Source organism: Lampetra planeri, chromosome 50, assembly GCF_965212315.1.
Source record: "Lampetra planeri chromosome 50, kcLamPlan1.2.h2, whole genome shotgun sequence".
In the NCBI taxonomy this organism is placed as follows: domain Eukaryota; kingdom Metazoa; phylum Chordata; class Hyperoartia; order Petromyzontiformes; family Petromyzontidae; genus Lampetra; species Lampetra planeri.
The window spans coordinates 8318105-8345312 of record NC_136156.1 but is presented as its reverse complement, the minus strand read 5'-3'; the positions used below and the strand labels follow the sequence as shown (position 1 = coordinate 8345312).

Below are 27208 nucleotides of genomic sequence, written 5' to 3'. Positions count from 1 at the left end.
TGGAGTGAGTGATGGAGTGAGTGGTGAAGTGAGTGATGGAGTGGTGGAGTGAGTGATGGAGTGAGTGGTGGAGTGAGTGGTGGAGTGAGTGGTGGAGTGAGTGATGGAGTGGTGGAGTGATTGATGGAGTGAGTGGTGAAGTGAGTGGTGGAGTGGTGGAGTGAGTGATGGAGTGAGTGATGGAGTGAGTGGTGGAGTGAGTGATGGAGTGGGGGAGTGAGTGATGGAGTGAGTGGTGGAGTGAGTGGTGGAGTGAGTGGTGGAGTGGTGGAGTGAGTGATGGAGTGAGTGGTGAAGTGAGTGATGGAGTGGTGGAGTGAGTGATGGAGTGAGTGGTGGAGTGAGTGGTGAAGTGAGTGATGGAGTGGTGGAGTGAGTGATGGAGTGAGTGGTGAAGTGAGTGATGAAGTGGTGGAGTGAGTGATGGAGTGAGTGGTGGAGTGAGTGGTGAAGTGAGTGATGGAGTGGTGGAGTGAGTGATGGAGTGAGTGGTGAAGTGAGTGATGGAGTGGTGGAGTGAGTGATGGAGTGAGTGATGGAGTGAGTGGTGGAGTGAGTGGTGGAGTGAGTGATGGAGTGAGTGATGGAGTGAGTGGTGGAGTGAGTGGTGAAGTGAGTGATGGAGTGGTGGAGTGAGTGATGGAGTGAGTGGTGGAGTGAGTGGTGGAGTGAGTGATGGAGTGAGTGGTGGAGTGAGTGATGGAGTGGTGAAGTGAGTGATGGAGTGGTGAAGTGAGTGATGGAGTGGTGGAGTGAGTGATGGAGTGAGTGGTGGAGTGAGTGGTGGAGTGGTGGAGTGAGTGATGGAGTGAGTGGTGGAGTGAGTGATGGAGTGGTGGAGTGAGTGATGGAGTGAGTGGTGGAGTGAGTGGTGGAGTGAGTGGTGGAGTGAGTGATGGAGTGAGTGGTGAAGTGAGTGATGGAGTGGTGGAGTGAGTGATGGAGTGAGTGGTAAAGTGAGTGGTGGAGTGAGTGGTGGAGTGAGTGATGGAGTGAGTGATGGAGTGAGTGGTGGAGTGAGTGATGGAGTGAGTGGTGGAGTGAGTGATCGAGTGAGTGATGGAGTGAGTGGTGGAGTGAGTGATGGAGTGAGTGATGGAGTGGTGGAGTGAGTGATGGAGTGAGTGATGGAGTGGTGGAGTGAGTGATGGAGTGGTGGAGTGAGTGATGGAGTGAGTGATGGAGTGGTGGAGTGAGTGATGGAGTGAGTGGTGAAGTGAGTGATGGAGTGGTGGAGTGAGTGATGGAGTGAGTGGTGGAGTGAGTGGTGGAGTGAGTGATGGAGTGAGTGATGGAGTGAGTGATGGAGTGAGTGGTGGAGTGAGTGATGGAGTGAGTGGTGGAGTGAGTGATCGAGTGAGTGATGGAGTGAGTGGTGGAGTGAGTGATGGAGTGGGTGATGGAGTGGTGGAGTGAGTGATGGAGTGAGTGATGGAGGGGTGGAGTGAGTGATGGAGTGGTGGAGTGAGTGATGGAGTGAGTGATGGAGTGGTGGAGTGAGTGATGGAGTGAGTGGTGAAGTGAGTGATGGAGTGGTGGAGTGAGTGATGGAGTGAGTGGTGGAGTGAGTGGTGGAGTGAGTGGTGGAGTGAGTGATGGAGTGAGTGATGGAGTGAGTGGTGGAGTGAGTGATGGAGTGAGTGGTGAAGTGAGTGGTGGAGTGAGTGATGGAGTGAGTGATGGAGTGAGTGGTGAAGTGAGTGATGGAGTGAGTGATGGAGTGAGTGGTGGAGTGAGTGGTGGAGTGAGTGATGGAGTGAGTGATGGAGTGAGTGATGGAGTGAGTGATGGAGTGAGTGGTGGAGTGAGTGATGGAGTGAGTGATGGAGTGAGTGGTGGAGTGAGTGACGGTGTGAGTGATGAAGTGACAGCACAAGTAAGAACAAGTTAGGATACATCATGCACACGTAGGGTTGTGTAAAACGGGTGTTTTCGGCTGTTGTGGACCTACTCTGTCAGAAGAGGGCGGTGCAGCAAAATCCATTGTTGCACTGTACTACACTCCAGTGTCTATGCTCCCCGCGGTCACCAACCCACAGGTTATGGTCAAATAACCCGCACGGTCCACGCGGCGAGGGGAGGCCCTTGTTCAGCAGTGGATTGGCTTTAGCGCCATGCGGACCATAGCGATATGTACAGTGGCAGAGTGGTAGAGTAACAGACGAGGGGCCACCTTTCATGATGAAGCCCTTGATGGGCTTCACGCTGAGCCAGGGCTTGCAGTAGTCCGTGTCGTTGAGCTTGGGCACGAACTCGAAGGTGCACGGCACTTGTCCGTCGTTGCGGATCAGCAGCGTCTCCGTGCGGAGCTGCCGGAACTTCACCTCTGGGAAGGAGAACTGCATACGGCGACGTCACTGTTGCGTCCGCTCGGCACGTAAAGTACGCCTGTGTGTATGTACGTTGAACTTCCTCCGCACCGCATGCAGCCGACCGTGCTCGTCGGAGGCGCCGATCCGTCTGGGATTGCCAAGTGGCGGCGACGAGCCACGAGAAGGGGCGATGGCTTGTGCAACAGCGATGCCCTTTATGCGTCCAGGAAAGCCTGAGTTCTCAAGGCCAAGCACCGACTGTAACCGTATGGGGGAGCGGTGATTGTATGTAAAGTACGTTGGGCTTCTTTCGCACCATACGTAGCTGACCGCGTTAATCGGAGGCGCTACGCCCGGCTGCTTGCACCTGCGCACGGGGGGCGAGCGCGGTTTCACGATGGGCTGCGTGTGGTCGCTCTGGAGTCGGCACAACCGGTGGTGAAGCGACCCAGCGGTGAACCCCAGCGGTGGACCCCAGCGGTGGACCCAACATTCGCCACTCTTTGCCGAGGTTCGTGGTTCGAATCCGACAGGCCGCACACCCTGGTTACAGGTGTGGGTGATTTAAACTGTAAAGTACCACGCGCCGCTCCACTTCACGTGGCCGTCAGAGATCCCCGTGAGTCGGCCATCGCGTGCCCGGCGTCAGAATCCAAATTTGCCAAATTTGAAAACCAACCCGCAAATTACTCAATTGGGTTTAAACGCAGGAACGTCGCCCCCCTCCCCCCACTGTGAAACTACTGCAGACCGTGTCTGATAATTTATTCTTGACACCACAGCAAGAAAAAGCTGTCAAAATACACAGAAAAAAATAGACCAGGGAATGTCTTCCCGTGCGTTGGATACACATCACATACTACATGGGACACGGCAGCGGTGGAACGGTCACAGCGCAAGGCACTCGCCATCCAGCGGTCGCGTCGCGTTCGAGTCAATCTCCCGGCAAGGCAGCCGAAGCAACGGGGCATTTTGTTTCCTAGAGCTCCCAGCCCCTCTCCAGTCGACTGGAAGGTTGTGCGTGGTGGGGTCAAGCGTGGTGGGGTCAAGCGTGGTGGGGTCAAGCGTGGTGGGGTCAAGCGTGGTGGGGTCAAGCGTGGTGGGGTCAAGCGTGGTGGGGTCAAGCGTGGTGGGGTCAAGCGTGGTGGGGTCAAGCGTGGTGGGGTCAAGCATGGTGGCCCACGGCCGTGGCGTGCCGGCTCTCACCTCCACGCAGCTAAGCAGCACCGAGGGCAGAAACTCATTCTCCAAGCGGTCCAGCTGGCGGATGACCTCGTCGTGCACGCTCCCATAGCGCAGCTGGTCTATTACGTTCACCTGCAGCACAGCAGCAGCAGCAGTAGCTTCATCAGCATCATCATTCAGCATTATTATCATTCAACGTCATCATCGTCAGCGGCATCATCGTCAGCGGCATCATCGTCAGCGGCATCATCGTCAGCGGCATCATCGTCAGCGTCAAAATCGTCAACAGCATCATCATTGTAAGCATCATCATTGTAAGCATCATCATAACACAGCTGGTCCACCACGTTCACCTGCAGTACAGCAGCAGCATCGTCAGTATCATCATCAGCATTATCATTATTCAGAAGCATCATCATCAGCATCATCATCGTCAGTGTAATCATCATCATCAGCATTACACATCGTCAGTGTAATCATCAGCATTATCATTATTCAGCAGCATCGCCAGCATCATCATCAGCATCATCATTATCGTGATCATCGTTATCATCATCATCCTCTCGGAGTGCCCTGGTTTCCTCCCAGGTGAAGCCAAACACTCATGAACGGTAATGACCGGGCATCCGAATGATTATTGTTGTTATTATTATTAACATGGCGCTTATTTACTCGCCAACACCTCACTGAGTCTCGAGGATGAGGAGGGTCCGTAGTGGCGAAACTCAAGAGACAGGAATAGGCAATGGCAAGGATTCGCTATCGAGGTGAATGAATGTACAGGTATGTGCATAGGCGCACATGGTGGGCACTGTGGGGAGTGGTGGCGCAGTAGTTAGCGCACGGCGCTAACTTCAATTACGGCTCACAGTCAACATTAGTGCCGAATATCTAGACCGGTCCTGGGTCTTCCCTAGGCACATGTCAGCCTTAAACCGAGTACCTGGTGCAGTGCAAACACATTGGCACTGGCGCACTGGGGCACAAAGGTGGCTGAGCGTGGTGCTTACATGCCGTGGGGGCCTTCAAAGTTGTGAGGTGGATGGGTTGGTGGGTGGGTGAGTGGGTGAAAGGATGAATGAGTGGGTGGATAGGTGTGTTTGTGGGTGGGTGGGTTAATGGGTGTGTGGGTGGGTGGGTTAGTGGGTGGGTGATTGGGTTAATGGGTGTGTGTGTGGGTGGGTGGGTTAGTAGGTGGGTGATTGGGTTACTGAGTGTGTGGGTGGGTGTGTGGGTTAGTGGGTGGCTTAATAGGTGTGTGGGTGGGTTAGTGGGTGGGTGAATGGGTTACTGGGTGTATGGGTGGGTGGGTGGGTGTGTGGGTGGGTGGGTTAGTGTGTGGGTTAGTGGGTGGGTGATTGGGTTAATGGGTGTGTGTGTGGGTGGGTTAGTGGGTGGGTGATTGGGTTAATGGGTGTGTGTGTGGGTGGGTTAGTGGGTGGGTGATTGGGTTACTGGGTGGATGGGTTAGTGGGTGGGTTAGTGGGTGGGTGGGTTAGTGGGTGTGTGTGTAGGTGGGTGGGTGATTGGGTTACTGGGGGTGTATGTGTGGGTTGGTGGGTTAGTGGGTGGGTGATTGGGTTACTGGGTGTGTGTGTGTATGGGTTGGTGGGTGAGTGGGTGAGTGGGTGGGTGATTGGGTTAATGGGTGTGTGTGGGTGGGTGAGTGGGTGGGTGATTGGGTTAATGGGGGTGTGTGTGTGGGTTGGTGGGTTAGTGGGTGGGTGATTGGGTTACTGGGTGTGTGTGTGGGTGGGTAAGTGGGTGGGTGGGTGAGTGGGTTAATGGGGGTGTGTGTGTGGGTTGGTGGGTTAGTGGGTGGGTGATTGGGTTACTGGGTGTGTGTGTGTGGGTTGGTGGGTGGGTGGGTGAGTGGGTGGGTGATTGGGTTACTGGGTGTGTGTGTGTGTGGGTTGGTGGGTGAGTGATTGGGTTACTGGATGTGTGTGTGGGTGGGTTGAGCTGTCCGTGCTGGCTCACCGTCACGTCCAGCGCCGCGCTCACGGGTTTGTGGTCGCTCGTGCGCAGGGACGGGTGGCTGCGGTAGGCACGCGGCACCACACCGTCACCACGCCACAGCACGCGGTCGCACCACGCTGGGGCACGGCCCTTCTCACTGCCCCACGTGGCACAGCCACACACATGGCACACGTGTACGCATCACACACACATATGCGTGACACGTGTATGCACAGAGCGGCATGTGCGCAACTACGCACACACACGCGGGCATACGCGTGACATACGTGATAAGCGTGTACGGGTCACACACGTGACACACATGCACGAGTGACACACATGTACGCACCGAACGGCACACGGCCATGGACAATACAATGCACACGTACACACAACGCGTGTACGCACGATATATAACGCATAAAGAGCACCCGTATATGGCCTTCAACAGACTGTTGGGGCAAGCGCTGTTAGCGAGTAGCACCCACGAAGGCCGGTACACGTCACATGGCGGGGTGGCGTTGCCAGCACCACGCCCGGGCCGTCTGTTTCTCCCTAGTGGTGATGTTGACACAGCGCACAAGGTTACTCATGTTTAAGGCTGAGTGGACCTCGGGGAGGTGGGGTGTGAACTCGGGTCGCCAGATTTGTAGCGCAGGGTACACACATACAGTGTCGAAAGACGTTCAACATACATCCCTACAATCACCATTCCCCGCACGGTTAGAGCCAGTGCCGGAGTCTACGTCCATTCACGTGGCCAAACATCCCAATGCAGTAACCTCCCGAAGGCCAGCCTTGAGAACTCAGGCTTTCCCTGGTAAATAAAGGGCATCGCTGTGGCGGAAGCCATCGCCTCTTCCCGCGGCTCATCGCCGCCACTTGGCGATCCAAGGCTGCCCAGCCCCCCGACGAGCACGGTTGGCTGCGTATGGTGCTAAAGAAGTTCAACGTACATGCATACACACAGGCCACTTTGAGGCATCACATCCGCCCGTTTGTAGCGCAAGGCAAAGACAAAGACCCCACGTATAGCCTTAAACAGCCTGTTTGGGCAAGTGCTGTTAGCGAGTAGCACCTATGATGGCCGGTTTGACACGTGAGGGGGTGGGTGGGTGGCCAACACCACGCCCGGCCACCTTTGTCTCCCTAGTGGCGATGTTTACACACCGCACCAGGTACTCATTTGAGGCTAAGTCGGACGAGGGGAGGCCCAGGACCAGTTCAGAAAATCTTCACTGGTGTTGGCCGTGAGCGGGAATCGAACTCGGGACATCGGGTTCATAGAGCAGCACGATAACCGCAACACTACCGCTCCCCACTAGCGCAGGACACACACACACGTACACTACAGGATTAAACAGGGCCTACTCACTCGCTCGCTCACCTCGTGTCCCAGTTGTCAGTGCCCGGGTCGTACTTGTAGGTGGGAGGGAAGCTGAGCTCCGACTCCCGAAAATCCACAAACACGGCCTTCTTCAGCTGCTGCTGCGTTAGCTGTGGACACGGGCGTGCGTGTGAGTGCGTGTGAGTGCATGAGTACGTGCGTGTGAGTGCATGAGAGTGCGTGCACGAGTGCGTGTGTGAGTGCGTGCGTGCGTGTGCGTGAGTGCGTGCGAGTGCGTGCGTGTGAGTGCGTGAGTGTGGGGAGAGGTAGTAGTATAGCGAATCCGGCGACTCAAGTTCGATTCCCGCTCATGGTCAACAACAGGGACGATTTTCTAACCGGTCCTGGGCCTCCCCCAGGTCGACTCGGCCTCAAATGAGCACATGATGTGTAAACGTGACCACTGGGGAGACAAATGCGGCCGAGCGTGGTGCTGGCCACCCATCCCGTGTGCCGCGCCGGCTTTCATAGGCGCTCACGAACAGCACTTGCCACCAAAGTCCATTGCGTCTATGAGGGGGATGTTTGTCTTTGTACCCAGATTTCCCTGCTGACCGTGTTACCCGTGCTCAGCATCTACATGCAAGCCAGCAGCTCTGCCCACGGCGACACGCAGGCTGGGCTCTGGTTAATCGCCGCCCCTCCGATGAGCACAGTTGGCTACCTAAAGTGCGAAAGAAGTTCTACATTAATACATGCCACGTTGAGGGTATCATATCCGCCCGCTCTCAGTATTTCTGCTCCACCTCCCCTGCTGTGGCCTGTTGTTGTCTTCTCCTGGCGAGCCAGGGTACGGGAGGACCTCCTTGACGCCCACGGGGAGAAAGTTTCTCAACATTTGTGTTGCGGTGATGCACCAACGTTTGCTCTGCTGCCTCCACAGCGTCAGGCTAAAGGCAGCCGCGTGCACCTGGCAACAGCAGGGCTTCATTTCTCAGGGAATATTTTTCCATTGAAATCCCTGTGGCCAAATTATTTCCTGGATCTCAGGCCTGGACAGCTCCGGCTGATATGAAGCCCTCCCCCACTCCCTCCCCCCACCCACCGTCAGTAGTAGGCATACAGCGATGATGTACGTATGTACGTTGAACTTCTTTCGCACCGTACGTATGCAACCATGCTAATCGGAGCTGCGGTTAAAGCCAGTTCACCAGGGAGAAAGGTCCCACTGCCCTTGACCCGGGGGGCAGGCCACGGCAACTGGCCGCGAGAAAACGACCGGCGCCTCTCCGTCAGCGCGAAGCGTCGCCATTGGCCACGAGGCTCCCCGGGGTCCCCGTGGAGACCTCGGGCTCTCGAGGTTTTGTCATTCCAATCTCCGCCCTGCGGGAGCGCTTCACCCCATTGGATAAGGGTGAAGAAGTAGGAGAAGAGGACCTCGTCTGTGGAAGGTTCTAAATCTGCATGCAGGACACTGCCCACCCCTTCAACCTCATAGCAAGTTGCGCTTTAAAGAACGTATCGACCCCGACATCGATCGACAATTGCAGACGGGAGACGAGACGTCTCCGATCGCGAGCGCCGCCGCGGCTCGGCTGGCTCATTCGCCGCAGGGGGGCCCCCCTCTTCGGACCATGCACCACGCACCGCCGCGCTCGTCGCTCGTCACTGGCGCCGTTCGCCGGCGCCGCGCTCAGCCCCTCGCTAAGGAAACGGCTTTCCCGGGCCCCAACCCAGGGGCCAGAGGGTCCGCGTTCGTGCCGCGCCGGCCACTGGGTGTCACCTGGTCGTTGGCCTGCAGCTTCTTGTAGTCGCAGTTGTTGATGAGGTGCTTCACCTCGTCCGCGCGCAGGTTGTTGATCCGGTAGTTGAGGTCCCCGAGCCAGATGAGGGCACTGCGGGGAGAGGAACGCCGGGGGCGTGCGAGTGAGACGGAGCGACGACGAGGTGGTGGTGGAGGTGGGTCAGGGGAGTCGGGGGGGTCAGGGGGTAGGGGGGGTTGGGGGGGTCGGGTTCACAAGGGCCAAGTCCAAGCGCCGAGTCGGCACCGCTCACATTCAGGGGACGAATCCACGTTTTAGACGCCTCAACTGCCGTAGCGACGCTAGGTTTTATTTTGCGTTGCGTGTGATAGAGTTTCGTGTCGAATAAGGATCCCGTGTCTAACGGAGAGAGTCCTTGCCTAATCACCGGTATCGGCTGATGAGACACTCAATGTCAAAACCCGGTCCCAAGTTTGCTTGCGTTGGAACCAATCCTGCTGATAATACGCACTCCCAGAAGCCCGTGTGGCTACGCGCCCCCCCACCTCGAGCAAACCCCTCCCTCTAGCACCACCCCCACCGCCCCCCCTCACTCGTGGTTCGAGACGTTGAGCAGGGTCCGTGCGGGGTCGTCCCTCTGGAAGCTCATGCGTGCGCACACGTCGCGGAAGTCCTCGTTGCGCCGCTCGCAGCCGTCCGTGTGCGCCGCCAGGTGGGAGTTGACGACGCAGACGCTGGTGCCGTGCAGCATGAGCGACACGCCCACGCCGCCCTTGTTGCCCTGGGGAGCCGCGCGCGGCACACACGCACGGCACACGCACGCGACACACGCATGGCGCACACGCGCGACACATGTGCAGTACACAAGATCGGGACACACGCACACGCGACACACGCACGGCACACACGCATGTGACACACGCAGAACACACAGCAGCCAGTCATGGCTCACGCACAAGAGCCACAGTCACACACTCACCCACCTACCCACTCAGTAAACCACAAAACTGCAGGTCACAACACCATGTTCAGTCGATGTTAGGTTCGTGAATAAAAAAAGATCGTGCGATCAATCGGTATCATTTTTTTTTGCTTTGACGCAGAGATGGACGAAGTAGATTCCGATTACTAGACAGCTGTAATTTAGTTTCAAATACCAGATGACTGTGTCTTGTGTCATTTGGCTACCGTTACAAGTAACAAATTCATTCGTAAAATGAGATTAGTCGCAAGTCCTTTAGACGGTGCCCGTCTCTGCCGGCCTAGTAAACTATATGCACGGATGGTGAACTTCTATTTGCACTGTGCACAGCCATCCGTGCTCATTAGAGGTGCGGAGGAAGAACGACAAACTAAACACAAACCAAACACAACAACAAAAATGAGATTCATCTTCTTGGTTCTTTCGGTAAAGTCACGTCGAAGGGAAATAATAAAATAATACAAATAAAACATAATAAAATAATTCTCACGACGTTTCGGCCACAACGCAAGCAGCCGTCCTCAGGTGAAGAACAGGTCTGTCGGAAAGACAGTGTCTCATTCAGAGAGGACGGCTGCTTGCGTTGTGGCCGAAACGTCGTGAGAATTATTTTATGATGTTGAATTTTTATTATTTTATTATTTCCCTTCTACGTGACTTTACCGAAAGAACCAAGAAGATGAATCCCTGCAGTCACGAAAGCTTTAAATCGAAAAATGAGATTGTTTCAGAGTAAAGTTCGAGCCTCAGATTCCAATCTCGACCACAGCCGGAACCCGTCGGCTCGGTAAAGGAGATAGAATCAGAATATGAATCATACTGAAGGAATCCGATGAACTATAAAGCTTTTTTTCACAGATGTCCAGTCAGGGGCTGGTCAGAACGCTACAACAATATAAAACACGATACGAGTGCTAAGTATAGGAAAGGTAAACAAATCACTTAAAAATGACCAGGTAAAGAGTACTGAAGCGACCTGGCCACAAATGATAGCTCAACAACAAAGTGGCTTATCACGTGGAAATATACAGCAGCAAAATAAATCTCAATAATCTAGACGCCCGAGACGCTCGTGCCGACGGGCGAACATAAAACGGGAAAGTCCGCCAGCATCTCTGCCGGGGGAGCTCCGACCCGGTGCGCCAGAGACTCCGCGGCAAGCGGAACGGCGGCCGCCACGGTCGGGACAGCGCGCTCACCATTCGTCCCATGATGCCCGTGCCCACGGTGTCCGTCACCACCTGCTGGATGTGGGGGCACAGCGCCGCCTTCGCGTACACGAGCAGCATCATCCCCACGAGGCGCACCAGCGTCACCTGAACGCAGCGGCGGCAGCGGCGGTGGCAGCAGCAGGAACAACGACAGCAGCACGGCAGTTAGTGGACGCGGACGCGTTGTCTCATCGCGGGCGACGCTCGCCCACACAGCTGACTCCACAAGACCGCCCGGAGGGTTGTCTATGCTGGACGATCACTGTCGACTTTCCACAAAATCCACACGACCACGGGGAGAAAGCGACACCGCAAACTCCAAATATACAGCAGGCATCAGGGTCGGGGGAGCGCGCTTCGCTCCCGCGTGCGCGCTCGTCAGCGAACCAAAGCGACCACGGGCGAAGTAGCGCCGAGTTTTTGCCGACCTCGGAGGAATGACGGTGTTGAGTTATTCAAATCTCATCAGAAAATTTTACTCAAACTTCTGACCGCGGCCAGACCGGTAATCGGGGTCACCTGCTTGTAGCTTGCGCCGCTGTGCAGGCCGTTGACGACCGCCTGTACCCACTCCTTCTCTCTCGGGGAGTCGCTGAACAGGAACGCCTCCTTGCTCAAATCCAGCTCCTGGAACCTGGACACGCAGCACGGAGCACTAGTTCATCACACACACACACGCAGCACGGGTGTATCACACACACACACATGGCACGGGTGTTTCACACACGCACACTGCACGGGTGTATCTCACACACATATGGCACGGGTGCATCACACACACACGGTATGGGTGTGTGTGTGATACACACGCAGAGCGGTCTATCACACACACACAAAGCATGGATACATCAGACACATAAAGTGCATCTGCATCGTGCACACACACACAGCACACGTCGCGTGTACAGACGTGATGACTTTCACACACGTAATCACAAGTGCGCAAAAGCTGGACGGTGGTGGTGATGGTGGCGGCGGTGGTGGCGGTACTGATGGTGGCATTGGCGCGGCACCAACGGTGCCCACGACCTCTCGAGACGTCGAGGCGACGTTGCGGCCACGGGCGCCCGACGCCCGCGTGCGGCCGTGCCGGCGTACCCGATGTAGTAGATGTCGGGCGCCTCCTCGTCGCAGCTGAGCCAGCTGTGCAGGGTGCTGCTGTACGGACTCTGGCCGTTCACGTTCCACGTGCCGATAAAGAACCTGCAAGGAGACGCACCGTTCGGGGGGACATCGCCTCCGTTGTTTAAACTTCCGCGGTGGGGGGACTGAGTCGAACCGGCGCGCTCCTGAACCACCGCACCGGTACGATGAGGGCCGGTGGGAAGGGAACACTTCCACCGCTGCGTGCAGCAGCTGCGCCATCCCGCTGCTGGGTGAAGACCTCCGCTAAAGCCGGAGCCGGCCCGACAGCCCGCCGAGACGCACAAGCCTCTATGGCACGGGAGATCTGAGGCACGAAAACTCGACAGTGCAGACGTCTCGCACTACAGCACAGAGCCACAACGGCGAGAAAACAAGTAGCGCCACCAAATAAACAAACGGAGCGAGCAGTGAGCCGAAGCTGTGACAGCGCGGCGATTATGGTGGCGATGGTGGTGGCGGTGGTAGCGACGGTGGCAATGGTGGCGACCGTCGCGGTGAGCCCCACCTGAGCGTGCACTTGGTGGTGAACTCGTGCGCGCGCCGCCGCATAATCTCCTGGATGAGCGCCTCACGCTGCACCGACATGCGCTCGGGCCCCAGCGCACGCAGGGTGGTGAGGGGCGACATGGGGGCCGCCGACCCATCGCTGTCCTGCCGGATGACCTGCCTGCACGCGTGCACACGGGTGAGCTGCCTGCACGCGTGCACACGGGGTGAGCTGCATGCACGCGTGCACACGGGGACGCCCGCGTCATGCGGCGCAAAGAGCAGCGCCGACGCCGAGCGACTGTCGCGGCCCACGCAGCGTGTCTCGCCACCGTGGGACACCACGATGTTAACAACATCGCCTGGTATGCACGGGTCATGGGTTCGATCCCGACCCTGACGCCTGCTGCTGCTGTGTATTTGGAGTTTGCGTCTCCTCCACCGTGGTCGGGTGTATTTTTTTCCGGGTCCTCCGGCTTTTCCCTCCACAATTAAAATCAACATCACGTTTAGAGTATTTAGCTGCTATAAATTTCCACGTGATGAGTCACTTTGTTGAGCTATCATTTGTGGCCAGGTCGCATCTGAAAAAAGAGCATTAAAGCTCAGTGGGCCTCACCTGGTGAAATACAAAGTTTAGTTAGTTAGGTGGTTTGGCCGGCACAATGCTCAGACATCACGTGACCCCGGTAACGATTATAGTGCAATAATTATAATAACGATAACAATAATATTTTATTCATATTTTGCATCATTTGTGCAAATTGCATCTCAAACAAGCTGCCATAGAATTTGTAATGTGCACAGTTTACCGCACGGAGGCAAACTCCGTTATTGATTATTCACGTGGGAGGAATTCGTGCGAGGTTAGGGGTGGGAGGTTAAGACTCAATCCCCATACAGATGACAATGGTGATGATGCGACAGACGATGATGATAATGATAATGAGGATCGCAAAGTCGGTGATGATGACGATGATCGTCACGATCGCTATGCAATCGCGACGACAACGCGGGGTAACGAGGACGCCGACGATGACGCCGCTCACCCCACGCTGCGGGGCACGGGCCGCGCGGGTACCGGAGGCGGGGGTCTGGGCGGGGGGCGGCGCTCCCCCCCCTCCCCGATGGCGGCGGCCGCCGCGGGGGGCTTGGGGGGCCTGGGCGGGGGCAGCTTCCTGGGCGCCGGCCTCGGCGCTTCGGCCGGGAGCCCCATCCCCCCGGCCGCTCCGGCGCTCCGGGCGACCGGATCTGGCGGCGGCCCCGTGCTGAACGCGTCTTCGTCGAATATCAAGGGCGGCGGGTCGCTCACGAGGCGGCGGCGCGGTGGGGCCGACGCGATGGCCCCGCCGCTGCTACCACCGGCGGCCCCGTTGTCGAAACTGCCCGGACCCCGGCCCATGGTCGACGACAGCATGTCGGCAAAGTTGTCTTCGAAGCCGCAATGCGTCCCTGAGGGCAGCGGATGGGGGGGGGGGTAATGACGAATCACGGCACAGCTTCAGCAGCACTGGTTGAACATGAGCCAAACTGAGACACGGTTCTGCCAGCAGAGTCAAGCTGCTTGCTTGAACCAATGCCAGTGAACTGACAGATAAAGGTCCTAGCTTGACGCAACACTATAATAAGGCGTGTGTACTTGTGACTGCAATCACCGAGGCTCTAACGACGGTGGAAAGACTTACACCCCCTTGACCCGTCCCTCACCACAATTGCTCTGCTCACTGCTGCTCACTTCGACTCAGAACCGAGGCATCGTATCTCACGGCACTGGTTCATAAAATCCCTGTCCCCGCTCCTTAGGCAAACACAGTGAGATAAGAGACATCGTTTCACTTCTCGAAGGAAAAATAAATAATCTATGGAACCGCTATTGGGCAATGGGGCCCTCCTGCACTGCTCTCTTCAGCAACATTTGCTCAGGCACATTAAAACCTGGGGTTGTTTTCAATCTCCGGGAGACTCAGGTGGGGGGGTTCCCCACTGGTCTCCGACACAGCACACACCACACCCTCGAGAAGGCGGCTGTAGTCAGTTCACAGACCATTCTCAATCCCCGGCTGGAACAGAGGACTCTGACCGCCGTGTCGGTCACAGCGGTCGTTCAAGGTAGACAGAGGCGAGGGTCCGCTTTGGATATTGCTCGCTCACGTCAACCCCCCGGTCGGGAATTGAACTCACATCGCCGGGTGAACAGCGCGCCTACCCCAACTGCCGTGCCGCAGCTCCACCCAGCTAGGGTGGCGGCGGCGTCGAGCGACTTGCTGCGGAAGTTCGTGGTTCGAGCCCCGCGGGCCGCCCTGGTTAATACCGCGGGTGAATTAACGTAAAATATTTCCCTTCTACCCCACAGCAGACGCTAAAAATCCCGCGGTGTTATTTGAAAAAGAGTCGGCCATTGTGCGTAATGACGCCCTGGTCCAATTTGCAAAAATCCATTGGGAAAATCCACGCAGCAGCAGCAGCAACACCGCTCCCCTACTGGCAAACTGCTGCCCACTTGCAGGCCGGCGCTGTGTCCCCACTTTGGCACACAGGGAACAAGCTGCCCCTTTGGCGAGTCCTCTGGGGGTAGATATAAGCGTGCCCTGAGATGTGACTTTGCGAGTGCAAGATGCGTGCGAGTGTTCTTGTTAAACGCGTCGCAGTGGTTTATAAACAGAAAAGTGGAAAGCATCGAATACCAAACGCTGGATTTACGGCGCGTGTGTGCCACCACAACGCACCTTTTACCCACGCCCACAAAACTCACTCAAACACAAACAAATGCAGTACTCTTGCTCAAACATAACGTCACACGCGTTGCTGCTGTTGCCGCCGCCATCACCATCGTAGAATCCCACCCAGATACGGAAGAACGCTGGCGAACATGGGAACTATTTTGAATGAGGTGTTTATTCCGGACGTGGACGTCCAGAACAAACACCTCATACGAGACCCACACATGGCAGCTCCTGGCTTTGAGATTCCTCCACTCTCCACCTTGACAACACCGTTGGAACCGTGAACCGCTACCTAATATCAGCAGGCCGATGTGCACCTCTCCTTTATGAGCGTAAAATCAAAGAGCCGAGCCAAAGGAGTGCGATCGTGGCCACGCAACCCAAACTGTGCATGACCGGAGTCTGCGCTCCTTTAACGGAAGAGGAACAGCAAGAAACTGCACAAACTCTCTCCTGAAGCCCTCTCGTCGTGATTAGCAGACCTCGATATTAGCATTCAGCTCCTGAACATCTTGCCACGCACAAGACGAGAACATCACACACGTGGCCTGGCTTACAACTGAGACGGAACTTTGAATTGCTTTTAAGACATGATCTCCGATTAGCACGGTTAGCTACGGACGGCGCGAAAGAAGTTCAACATACACATATAGAGACGTTTGATTTAACTTTTAGATTTTGCTTCTAATTATATTTTTGTTCTCACAGAGAACAGCGTCCCACCTTGTCCCAGAGAACGTCCACTAAACATGTCCCAAAATGATGAACCATAAAACCAAAGTACTACTACGCCCCGTCTGCTTCACAGCGGACGCTGAAGATCCCGTGACGTCATTCGCAAGGAGGAGCAGGGCCATCGCGTGCGCTGGCGACACGCTCCAACTTTTGCACAAACGCGAAATATCACCGGCAAAATTACTCAGTTGGCATCTCACGCACGCAGCAGCCATCACCGCCTCCCCGCAGAAGCTTGGCAGGCCAACCTTGAACAAACAAGTGACGGGGGTTCAGGGTGTAAACGAGCCGAAATAATTGATCAAACGACTTCTGCAGGCCCTTAAATCAGGCTCCGTACCTCCGTACCGTTTAAATTTACGCGCCCCCTCCAGAGCAGCGCACACGCCTGCCAACGCAACAGGGGTTTGACTCTCGGAGCTGGAACATTCCCAACTTAGTACTCAGGCTACATTTAATCCTGGTTGATCCACACTCTTAAGGCTGAAAGCTCATTTCTTTAGAGCTGCTTTTTGCATTTAGTTTGTTGTCCTTCCCCCGCACCTCCGATGAGCGAGGTTGGCTCTGTACGGCGCGAAAGACGTTCAACGTACATACGTACATACGAACTTATTTTTTGGTTTGGCCACATCCCCAAGAACAACGAAAAGGGATCGTTTGTCGTGGCTGCAAAACCCCCACGTGTTATGTTTAACGGTGGAGGATTGCGCGGGCGGAGGCCACCGGCTTGCCACAATTGAGAACCCAGTTTCAAACCCGGGATATTGACGCCAGCCCATAAGCTCTGACACGGCCATTATCAACCCGTGCCACGATTGTACAATCTATGTGCCACGATTGTACAAGTCGTAGATAACAAAAAATCTTTACGCGCAATTTGGTGTTTTTCTACGTGTGTATGCGAGCACAGGTATCCCTTGATTTACGACCGTTCGGTTGACGAAATTTCGCGCTCTCGCAATTGACAAACTGTGGAATCGAATTTCCGCCTGAGCTAAATTTCACGACGGCCACGCGCCGTGACGTCGTCAAACGAGAAGCCACCCGGGAGGCTGCGTCGTTATTCATCGGCGTCAGCGTCACGGTGTCCCTGCAGTGGCAGCGGTAACGCCCCCCACTACGCCCTGCCAGTCATCCCAAAGTGCAGCAGGTCTCTTTGCGAGTTCTGTAATAAGTTTCATTAAAAAAGATTTAATAATTATTATTCAATCGTTTTAATGTCCATGTTCTTTGTTGTCATTTTTGTATTGTGAAAAGTGATATAGGTGTATCATCAATCAGGTTAGGAGTAGAGTTGGAATGTCCGAAACACATCCCCAATCTTTAGTATTAAATTAATGGGAAAAGCGGTTCAGATTTACAAAATATCGTGTAATGCGTGTTGTTTGGACAACCGCATCCCTTTTGTAAATGGAGGGAAGCCTCTATATGTCTTTGTACGTATATGTGTGTGTGTCTATATTAATGTGATCATAATGGGGAGTGTTATTGTTGTGGTTAGCGCACTGCGCCACGAACTCGGATAGCCGAGTTTGATTCCCACTCACAGACAACACCAGTGACAATTATTTGAACTGGTGCTGGGCCTCCCCTAGGTCGACTCAGCCTCAAATGAGTACCTGGTGCAGTGTGTAAACATCACCGCTAGGGAAACCAACACAGGTGGACGAGGTGTTGGCCACCCACCCCCTTGCGTGCCGTGCCGGCCTTCACAGGTGCTCGCTAACAGTACAAGCCCCAACAGTCTGTGAAGGCTACACGGAGGATCTCCATCTTTGTTTCTATAGTTGGCATTGTTGGGGGCAGAGCTGGGGCATCTCCCAGTCATCTCAGTCAGTCAACCCATGGCACCTGGGTGCCAGCCAGCCTTCGACACTTCACATAGCCTCAAAGTGCACCTAGCCTGGTACAAGTACCGTGGTGACATTGCCGCCAATTAGTAGCGAATGGCGACTGTTGTTGTTGTGTACATGTATGTATGTTAGTATGTATGTTTGTATCTATGTGTGTCTGCCAGTCATCTCAGTCAGTCAACCAATAACACCTGGGTCTGTCCCATGACCTCCTGCCAGCAAAGCTCCAACATTTCACAAGGAACTAAACTAAGCTATTTTTATTTTACCAGGAAAGGCCCACTGAGCTATATAGCTCTTTTTTAGAAGTGACCTGGTCACAAATTACACCTCAATAAAGTGGCCCACCATGTGGGAATGTATAACAACGAAACGCATGATGATTCTAAATGTAGACCACGGGGAGAACATGGAAACTCCAAATATACAGGCATGAAGGTCGAACCCAGGACCTCCTGTATACCAGGCGAGGTCGTTAACATCTCGCAGCGCCTGGTGTCACTGGGGAACGGTGGTTGTTGTGTGTATATATGTTGAACTTCTTTCGCACCGTATGTAGCCAACCGTGCTGATCTCAGGTGTGAATGTGTGTACAGCAAGTACTCGTTTCACGCGGTAGTAGATGTGCTCCTGAACAGTGCCGCGTTCATCGAAACGAACATCTTCGCATAAATATCGTGACAATAAAGTTTGCCGAGTTACGATGTACGCACACGCAATATGCCGGCGGGACAAATAATTTGAGGGTACGCCGCCACGTTCCCGGTACTGTAACCCTCAGCCGCGTGCGCAGCTCAAGTGGATCGTTGTTGACTGCTCAGAAACCGCCGTAACAACGGGCTCATTTCAGCGTTGTGCGAAAAGTGTTCCCAAATGGGCGAACAGCATTGTGTGAACGCCACGCGTTAAGTGAGGACTCACTGTATTTTAATAATGGGGAGCGTTGGCACTGCGGTTAGCGCACTGTGCTCGATTCCTGCCCACGGCTACCAACACCCGCGATGATTGTTTGAACCGGTACTGGGCCTCCACTAGGTTGACTCAGCCTCAAAATGAGTACCCGGTGCAGTGTGGAAAACATCACCACTGAAGAGACAAAGGCGGCCGGGCGTGGTGCTGGCCACCCACCACCTCATGTGCCGTGCCGGCCTTAATAGGTGCTCGCTAACAGCACTTGCCAGAACAGTTTGTTAAGGCTATACGGGGGATCTTTGTCTTGTTGTGAATGTGAATGACTGAATACATGTGTGTACACACATCGCCACGTGTTAGCTGTGTGCCAATCGACACCCTGGACACCCTTGCAAACAAGATGTCCCCTCTTAGGCGGGTTTTCCCAGGTGAAATGTTTTCACTGATGAACACTTAAAGTGTTTTTAATACCGCGTGCCGCCCAGACAGCCTCTGGGTTAAGAAGTTGCTTGAGAGTGAAAAAGAGCGGACAGACATTTTCAAGAGTTTAATCATTAGCCACGTGGAACGACCTTTCGAAGAATGGGTGTGCTCGTTTTCAACCTGGGTTTGGCAAAGAGAGGTTTTACTGCACCCACAGGGTCAAGGGTTGTCCCCCCCACCCCCGCACGTCCAATTAGCACGGTTGGCTACGTATTTTACCAGGTAAGGCCCACTGAGCTACGTAGCTCTTTTTCAGAAACAAAGTGGCTTATCACGTGGACAAAAATAGCAGCCAAATACTCTAAATGCGTGATGTTGCTTCTAAATGTGGAGGAAAAAACCGGAGGACCTGGAGAAAAATCCATGCGGCCATGGGGAGAACATGCAAACTCCAAATATACAGCAGGCGTCAGGATCGGGATCGAACCCACGACCTCTTGTATACCAGGTGAGGGAGTTAACATCTCGCCACCACACCGCCCCGAGTTCAATACACACTCATATGTGTAGTGGAGTCGAATTAGGTGCACAAACACAGCTTGGAGGCACAACTATTTATTAGAACGGTAAATATTATAACACTGTACATAAGGTGGTGACCACCTTCCTCAACTCACTAACACTCTGGGACACTATACAGCGTGACCAAGGCAGGCAACGGGCTGCCTGGTCACTGATGTCATCTTCACTTCGGGGTTGAACAGCCCCGCTTGCGTTCACACCCCGCTTATAACCGCTCCGGGGTGGCCGGCTCTGCCCAGGCCACGCCTCCCTTCCCAACCCTCAGGGAAGGTCCGGGTCCTCCACCACGTGACCCCCCAGGCTCCCCCTTGGGGCCCCTAGCCCTCGTACGGGCCGACACAGCAGTGACGTCCTATGTTACTACATATGTACAAGGGTTATAAGGAACTTATGTTGGTATCAATAACAGACAGACAGGAGCCGACATTCACTCATTATGAACAAACTGTTCGCCACAAATGATCCACAATACCTTGCTGTTCTCGTCAAGGAGTATAAACCATCATCACGCGAACTCCGGTCATCGTCACAGCAGCGGCTTTTGGCTAGCCATCAAACAAAGACATTCACCGCATCGTGCACTTTCAGATGCGCTTCTGCGGCCATCTGAAACGCACTTCCTTCCGATATTGGGACGCCACTGGAGCTGTGAACTTTTAAATCATATAGATTGAAAACGAATTTCTTTAGAATTTCTCTTTGTGTTTAGTTTGTTGTCCTTTCCCTGAACCTCTGATTATCACGGTTGGCTACGTATGGTGCGAAAGAAGTTCAACATACGTACGTACACCAAAATCAACGATACCGAGATATACACCCATCATCCAGGCGGTGCAGTTGTTGAGCATCCTTGACTGGCCATCTCAAAGACTCAGCCCATCATTCATCCAGGTACAATAAAATTCGTACCACTTGGTGGAAAGTCGACAGCGGTCATCCCCCCATGCAGATGTAGTGACATCGCGGATGTCACTGTGTAATGCCGGCCCTAGAGAGGCACGGCGTGCGATGTGTTGACATCGCGGGCACCACGTGTATGTGGGTGCAGTACCGGCCCTAGAGGGGCTTGGTGAGCGCCGACTGAGAGTGCTGGATGGCACCATGCTCTGCGTGCAGTGCCGACTCCTACAGGATGGGGTGTCAGGGTGCCGGCCAAGGGAATGGGGTTACTAAGGGCCATGGTACTCTGGTTGACCCCGAAGGACACGTGACCGGTAAAGTCTACACAGGGCCCCCCAGGTCGTGGCTAGGGGCGGAGGCAGCCACGCCACAGAGGATATAAGCCGGGTCTCCGAAAGGGACCGGCTGCTGTTGTTCATCCCGAAGAATCTACGTTCTACGTCCTACAGAGTCTCCAACATGTGGACCTGGACCCGAGCTGTGGTCCGGTCCGTTGTAGCTCGTTATGGTGTAATTAGTGTAGTTAGCCTGGTGGTCACCACCATAGGTTATTATCTGGTTAAGGGGTAGTACCCCGTGTGTTGGTATTAATAAATGTGTTGCCTCCAAACAGTACGTCTGCGACTCAGTTGAACTCACTACACAGAGACTGACCGCTTATCGTAATAATGTGGAATTTCCACCAACGCAAGGCCCATTCATATGCCTTCCGTGACCTCCAGTCATCAGGTGTTGCGTGTAGCATGCAGTGGGGGTGACCTTCAAGCTACAAGGCTTGATCTTGGCATAAATCCATCAGAACAAACCCTGGCAAGCTGCAGCAACCGAGCTGTCACATTGCAAGCAGTGTCGCATAGCAGGCCGTGCCACCCGCACATAGCGGCCTACAGTGGGCACAACCTGCGCTATTGAACTATTCAAACTAAATTAAACTATTGTTAATTTTACCAGGTAAGGCCCCACTGAGCTGTGTAGCTCTTTTTCAGAAGCGACCTGGCCACAAATTATAGCTCAACGAAATGTCTTATCATCATGTGGAAATTTATAGCAGACAAATAATGTGGAGGGAAAAATCCGAGGACCCGGAGAAAAATCCACACGACCACAGGGAGAGAGAACATTCCAACTCCAAATATACAGCAGGCGTCAGGGTGGGAATTGAACCCACGACGTCCTGTACACCAGGCGAGGTAGTTAAGATCTCCAAGCCACCGTGGCACGCCTAAAGATCCCCTGACGCCATTCACCAAGAGTGGTACCGCTGTGCGCCGGCGTCGTGGCCCACATTTGAAACATCCGCAAATCGCTCAGACACAGAGCAACCGTCACCCCGCGCTGAAGAAGAGCCATGGGACTCGTGCGGCTCTCAGGGCTCAACGAGTGATGTTTACACACTGCACCAGGTACTAATTTGAGGCCGAGTCGACCTAGGGGAGGCCCAGCACCAGTTCAAATAATCGTCACTGGTGTTGTCTGAGTGGGAATCAACTCGGCTATCCGGGTTCGTAGCGCAGTGCGCTCCGCATTAGACCATACGGCTGCATATAGTGCAAAAGAAGTTAAACATACGTACATATACGTATGGTGCAAAAGAAGTTCAAAATACATGCATACAGCAACGAGATGGCAACACCACACAACGCGTACCCAGAACGTGTACAAGGCTGGGACAAGCACAGCAAAGACAATCGACGACTTTAGATTTCGCCAAAATATCACTGACCAACAGTAGCCATGAGTGAGCCCTCATTTAGGCCAGGCAGCGCTGAGGTCAAAGCGCTTGAACCCCAGAGGTCGCGCTTTACATCCTGGCCACGGGCGAGTTCAAACGATCATCGCTCAATGCCCGTTAGCATTAATGCCGCTCCTGTGAAAAAGTCAATGGTGATGCTCCTATGTTCTCGACTGGCCCCTTACACCACAGCAATGTGGAATGTCCACAACTGTCTCAGGGTTGTTGTACAGATTGAGATGAGTCGTGCTGCTCCACTGCAGGGAACCGGGTTGGTGTTTGGACGAACGGCCCGGTGGACGCTCGGCAACGTGCGTTCCCCAATAAGCCGCGTACGGGACGTTTCGAGCTCTCCCACGTGATTAATCGCATACACCGTGTAACGAGTAACAGCACGCGAGGGCAATGTTTCCCAGGCGCGATCACATGACGTCCAGGGCCCGTGAGTGATGGGGGGGGGGCGTCGGTCAGGTCATCCTCTGATCCACGGCGCCGAGCGTTCCAAGTAAAATAAAAATAACGCGCTTTAGAAAGATGACGATAACAACATTTGTGTAACGTTCCCCCCACTGAGAAACTTTCCCTGGGTGTGTGTCAGACTAAACCTTCGTGTACGGTGTTCAAAAGAAAGACATTCAACGTGTATACTTACAATCGTAATAATGTCGCCTCGTAACGCGACACCGCAGAGTATCAGCTCGCGCTCGACTCAAGAGACGCGAGGAGGAATCGCAGCTCAGCGGGAAGGCAGCCACGATATCAACCGTTGTCAAATTCCCTTCCCCCCTCCATGCTGTGCAGCCCTCTCCATATTAAGATGCCATCGGTTGACATGTGCAAACAAACCACGACTGGGGCGAAAAAAAACTTCACTTGTGCAAGGGGGCAACACTCTATCCCATACAGACGTAACAGTTGAAGTCTACATTTGCTGTAACGCCTTCTGGCGAGCCAGGGCACTTGCTCCTCAGCACACATTTTAATCCATATTCCTCGCACCTCCGACGAGCACGTTTGGCGACGTGCGGTGTGGAAGAAGTTCAGCATACAACACTCGCGGGAAGGGAGTTGTTTTACAACATTTGTGCGTTGACCACCAACCCTCGCTGCTTCCAGTGCTGTAGTACCGGGGACATTGCGTGGCCGCCACTATCCGGCAAAGTAACGTTGCAGTTACAATGCAAGGCTCTGGCCTCTCGGTTCTAGCAAATGCGTATCCCCATTTTACTCCATTAAAACATTTCACTCGTATCTGGTCTCAAACTCGGTGGGAGGGTGAATCGGCACAGAGGTAACGCTTGTGCCTCGCGAGCAAGAAGGACCTGGGTTCGGATTCCCAACTCGGGCGCCTTTCTCCAGTTTCCTCCCAAAGCTAAAATAAAACAATGTAACCGGTGTTAGACAAACATCCCAATGCTATTAAAATAGAGCTCGAAATTACTCAATCGGGATCACAACAACAACAACAACAACCGTCATTCGTCGCTAAGTGGCGGTGACGTCGCCACGGCGCTTGTGCCAGGCTAGCTGCACTTTAAGGCTACGTGAAGTGTAGAACGCCCACTGGCAGGAGATCACGGGACACACCCAGGTGCCATGGGTCGACTTACTGAGATGATGGGTAAATGCACCACCTGTGCCCCCAACTGTTTTATCCACCCGGCGCTCCGCTCGTTGCTGTGAGCGTCGCTCCGCTGCCCTCCGTTGTTGTTGGAGGGCGACTGCCTCAAACTGCCCACTAGTGTCCTTCACGAGCCTCCTCCACAGAGGCCAATCTTGACAATTGGCATCACACACACACAACAGCTACAGCAGTAGCAACATCACCAATCACTGTGAAAACAAGGCAGGAACCCTCGTCCTCAAAAATTATTGAGACTCAGTGAGGCTTTCCTGGGTAGGACATGCAGAATAAATAAATACTCAAAAAACCCAAAACACAGAGTGCAGCACTCCACACAACGGACACCAACGTGAAAAACACGGCTCACCAACACGGCTCACCAACACGCCATACCAACACAGCATACCAACACGGCAAACCAACACAGTGAACCAACACAGCTCACCAACACCACTCACCAACACAGCTTACCAGCGCAGCTTACAGCCAACGTGGTGGGAGAGCGCACAGCGACAGACTGCGCGCAGGGCCAGTAGACCTGGGGCCGACCCCACAAGCGCCACGGCCTTCAATTCGCCACCACCACCCATCGGGGACGTTCTCACTACAAGCGTGGGGAGAGGGGGAGGTGACGCCGTGTCCCATCTCACCGGCACTTCACTGCATCCTCACAGAGCGGCCTGCCCCCGAGTGTGCCATGGACATCGCCGCGTTCGTGCGTTCGTGCGTGCGTTCGTGCGTGCGTGAGTGAGCGTGTGCGTGAATGAGTGTGTGCGTGAGTGAGTGCCTGAGTGTGTGAGTGAGTAAATACGTGAGTGAGTGCGTGCGGGAATGAGTGCGCGCGTGAGTAAGTGCGCGAGTGAGTGAGTGCATGCGTGAGTGCGTGCGTGAGTGCGTGCGTGCGTGAGTGAGTGCGTGCGTGCGTGTGCGTGAGTGAGTGCGTGCATCAGTGTGTGCGTGAGTGAGTGTGTGAGTGCGTGAGTGTGTGAGTGCGTGAGTGAGTGAGTGCGTGAGTGTGTTAGTGAGTGAGTGCGTTAGTGAGTGTGTTAGTAAGTGAGTGTGTAAGTGAGTGAGTGTGTAAGTGAGTGTGTGCTGTATCGTACCATCCGGGCAGGGCTGTGCGTTACCGGTGTAGCAGCAGCAGCGGCAGCGTTTAGTGTCACCTTCACCACCAATGGAGCCGAGTAAAAACACGCCCAGCCAGGTGCAGACCGCCACCGCTCGGGGCAGGCAAACAGGAGTTTCCAGTGGAGAATTAAAGCGCGCTCTCACCCCCCCTCCCTCCCCTTCAACACACGATTGACATTTGGGATAATTGACCCAACGATTCAGTAAGCTACTCAAAAAACAAAGCCGTGTGTACGTACACGGGCGGCGCGGGATAGGTCACGGGAGTCCGCCACAGCGGGTCCCAGAGAGGTGCGCGGGCGACGTCTTTGCATTTGCTGCGTGGCAACGTCGCGAGAGTTCCGCCCATCGCCGGATCTCCCGCAACGCCGCCGCCCTAAAACCTCAACGAGGTGAGCGGGTCTGAGACCCCCGCCCCAGTGCTGGGATGGTGGTGGTGAGTGGGGCTGAGACCCCAGCCCCAGTGCTGGGTTGGTGGTGGTGAGTGGGGCTGAGACCCCAGCCCCAGTGCTGGGTTGGTGGTGGTGAGCGGGACTGAGAACCTGGCCCAAGTGCTGGGATGGTGGTGGTGAGCGGGGCTGAGACCCCGGGCCCAGTGTTGGGTTGGTGGTGGTGATCGGGGCTGAGACCCCGGGCCCAGTGTTGGGTTGGTGGTGGTGAGCGGGGCTGAGACCCCGGGCCCAGTGCTGGGTTGGTGGTGGTGAGCGGGGCTGAGACCCCAGCCCCAGTGCTGGGTTGGTGGTGGTGATCGGGACTGAGTCCCTGGCCCCAGTATTGGGTTGGTGGTGGTGAGCGGGGCTGATCCCTGGCCCCAGTGCTGAGTTGGTGGTGGTGAGCGCCGTGCAAGGGGTCGCCGTAGGGTTGCGGTGGGGCTACGTTGCGGGCGGCGCAAGCCGAATCAGCCGTTGCACTGCATCTCTATGGCTCCCGTATCTGATGCTCCCACCCACCTTCACCAAACCCGCACCAACCGTGGTCACGAGGAAGTATGGTCAAACAACCCCCCACAACGACCGCGGCGACGTCGGTAGGCCGTCGTCCAGCAGAGGACTGACAAAGGAACTATGAAATTAAAAGTTGTTGTTATTATTTTAAAGCGTAACTTTCAAATAAAATAGCAACAGAGTTCATTATGTTGTAATAAAAGCCCCGGTGAGAGCGTCCAGACCGTTGTGTATCGAGAGGGTGGCTGCATTGCGAGGTTCCGCCTGTTTCCACCGTGGGCACGTTGAGCCGGCAGGAGGAATCTGCACCGCGCAGGAAGCCACAACCCATGCCAGGGCAAGACCAGGGGCGCCACGGTGGCTAGGAGATGTCAACTCCCTCGCCTGGTATACAGGAGTTCGTGTTGGTTCGATCCTGACCCTGGCGCCTGCTGTATATTTCGAGTTTACATGTTCGCCCCGTGGATGTTTGTCCATTCCCTTTGTCAACATGTTTCGAGTGATTGGCTGCTAGAAGTTCCCCCGTGATAAGCCCCTTCGTTGAGCTATCACTTGTGGCTAGGTCGCTTCTGAAAACGAGATACTGGATAACTCTTAGTTGAGTATTTTTTTTAGGAGGTAAATGCTGATGGTCTGCACAGACTTACGAGGAACCCTCTTGCTATGCTGCCACCTGCTGAGCAAGCTGGAGACTGGCAGGCTTAAGGAAATGCAGATTGCGCACTCGCTGGACATACGCAACTATTCAAAAGTGCTAAACAGACTCCTGGGCCTTATTTTTTTCGAATTTGGTTAAAAAAAAAAACCTGAAAATTTCAAGAGCTGCAATGCACGTGAAAATACAAGACGGTGAGTCCTTAATAAATACCATCTCAAAAAGCAGTCCTTAAAGAGCTGCACGCGGCCCCGGAGCCGCAGGTCGCCGACTCCTGCCCATGACTAAATCTTGGGCGGGCTCTCCGGCCTCGTGAGCTAAGCAGGGCTGGACCTGGACAGTGCTTGGACGGGTGACCGCCGTGCGCAGACAGGGATGTTGCCACCGGCTTGCGGGGTTACAGCGTGGGCAACGGGGTGGCAGTGCCGCAAAACCCGACGTTGTCATACACTGCACTCCTATGCTGCACACATCTCGGCTCCACGGCTTCACCAACCCGCACCGGAGTGCAAAGGTGGCAGCAGCCTTCGCGCGTGGCCCCCCCCCCCCCCCGGGCCCACCCCCCTGGCCCACCCCCGGCCCACCCCCGGCCCACCTCCGGCCCACCGCCCCTGGCCCACCCCCAC

At 54.8% G+C, this 27208-nt stretch overlaps 1 protein-coding gene across 1 annotated transcript in view; it reads right to left on the bottom strand.

Annotated features, from left to right (window-relative positions):
• LOC144734210 (inositol polyphosphate 5-phosphatase OCRL-like) overlaps positions 1-27208 on the bottom strand; it is a 53082-nt gene that overhangs the window by 15860 nt on the left and 10014 nt on the right. The window contains exons 6-16 of the mRNA XM_078616313.1: positions 13421-13823; positions 12391-12552; positions 11838-11942; positions 11259-11373; positions 10728-10844; positions 9140-9327; positions 8567-8678; positions 6844-6953; positions 5478-5613; positions 3519-3629; positions 2174-2339 (exon numbers count right to left, since the gene is read on the bottom strand). Of these exons, the coding sequence (XP_078472439.1) occupies positions 2174-2339; positions 3519-3629; positions 5478-5613; positions 6844-6953; positions 8567-8678; positions 9140-9327; positions 10728-10844; positions 11259-11373; positions 11838-11942; positions 12391-12552; positions 13421-13823 (1725 nt within the window). The remainder of the gene's footprint in view (positions 1-2173; positions 2340-3518; positions 3630-5477; positions 5614-6843; positions 6954-8566; positions 8679-9139; positions 9328-10727; positions 10845-11258; positions 11374-11837; positions 11943-12390; positions 12553-13420; positions 13824-27208) is intronic.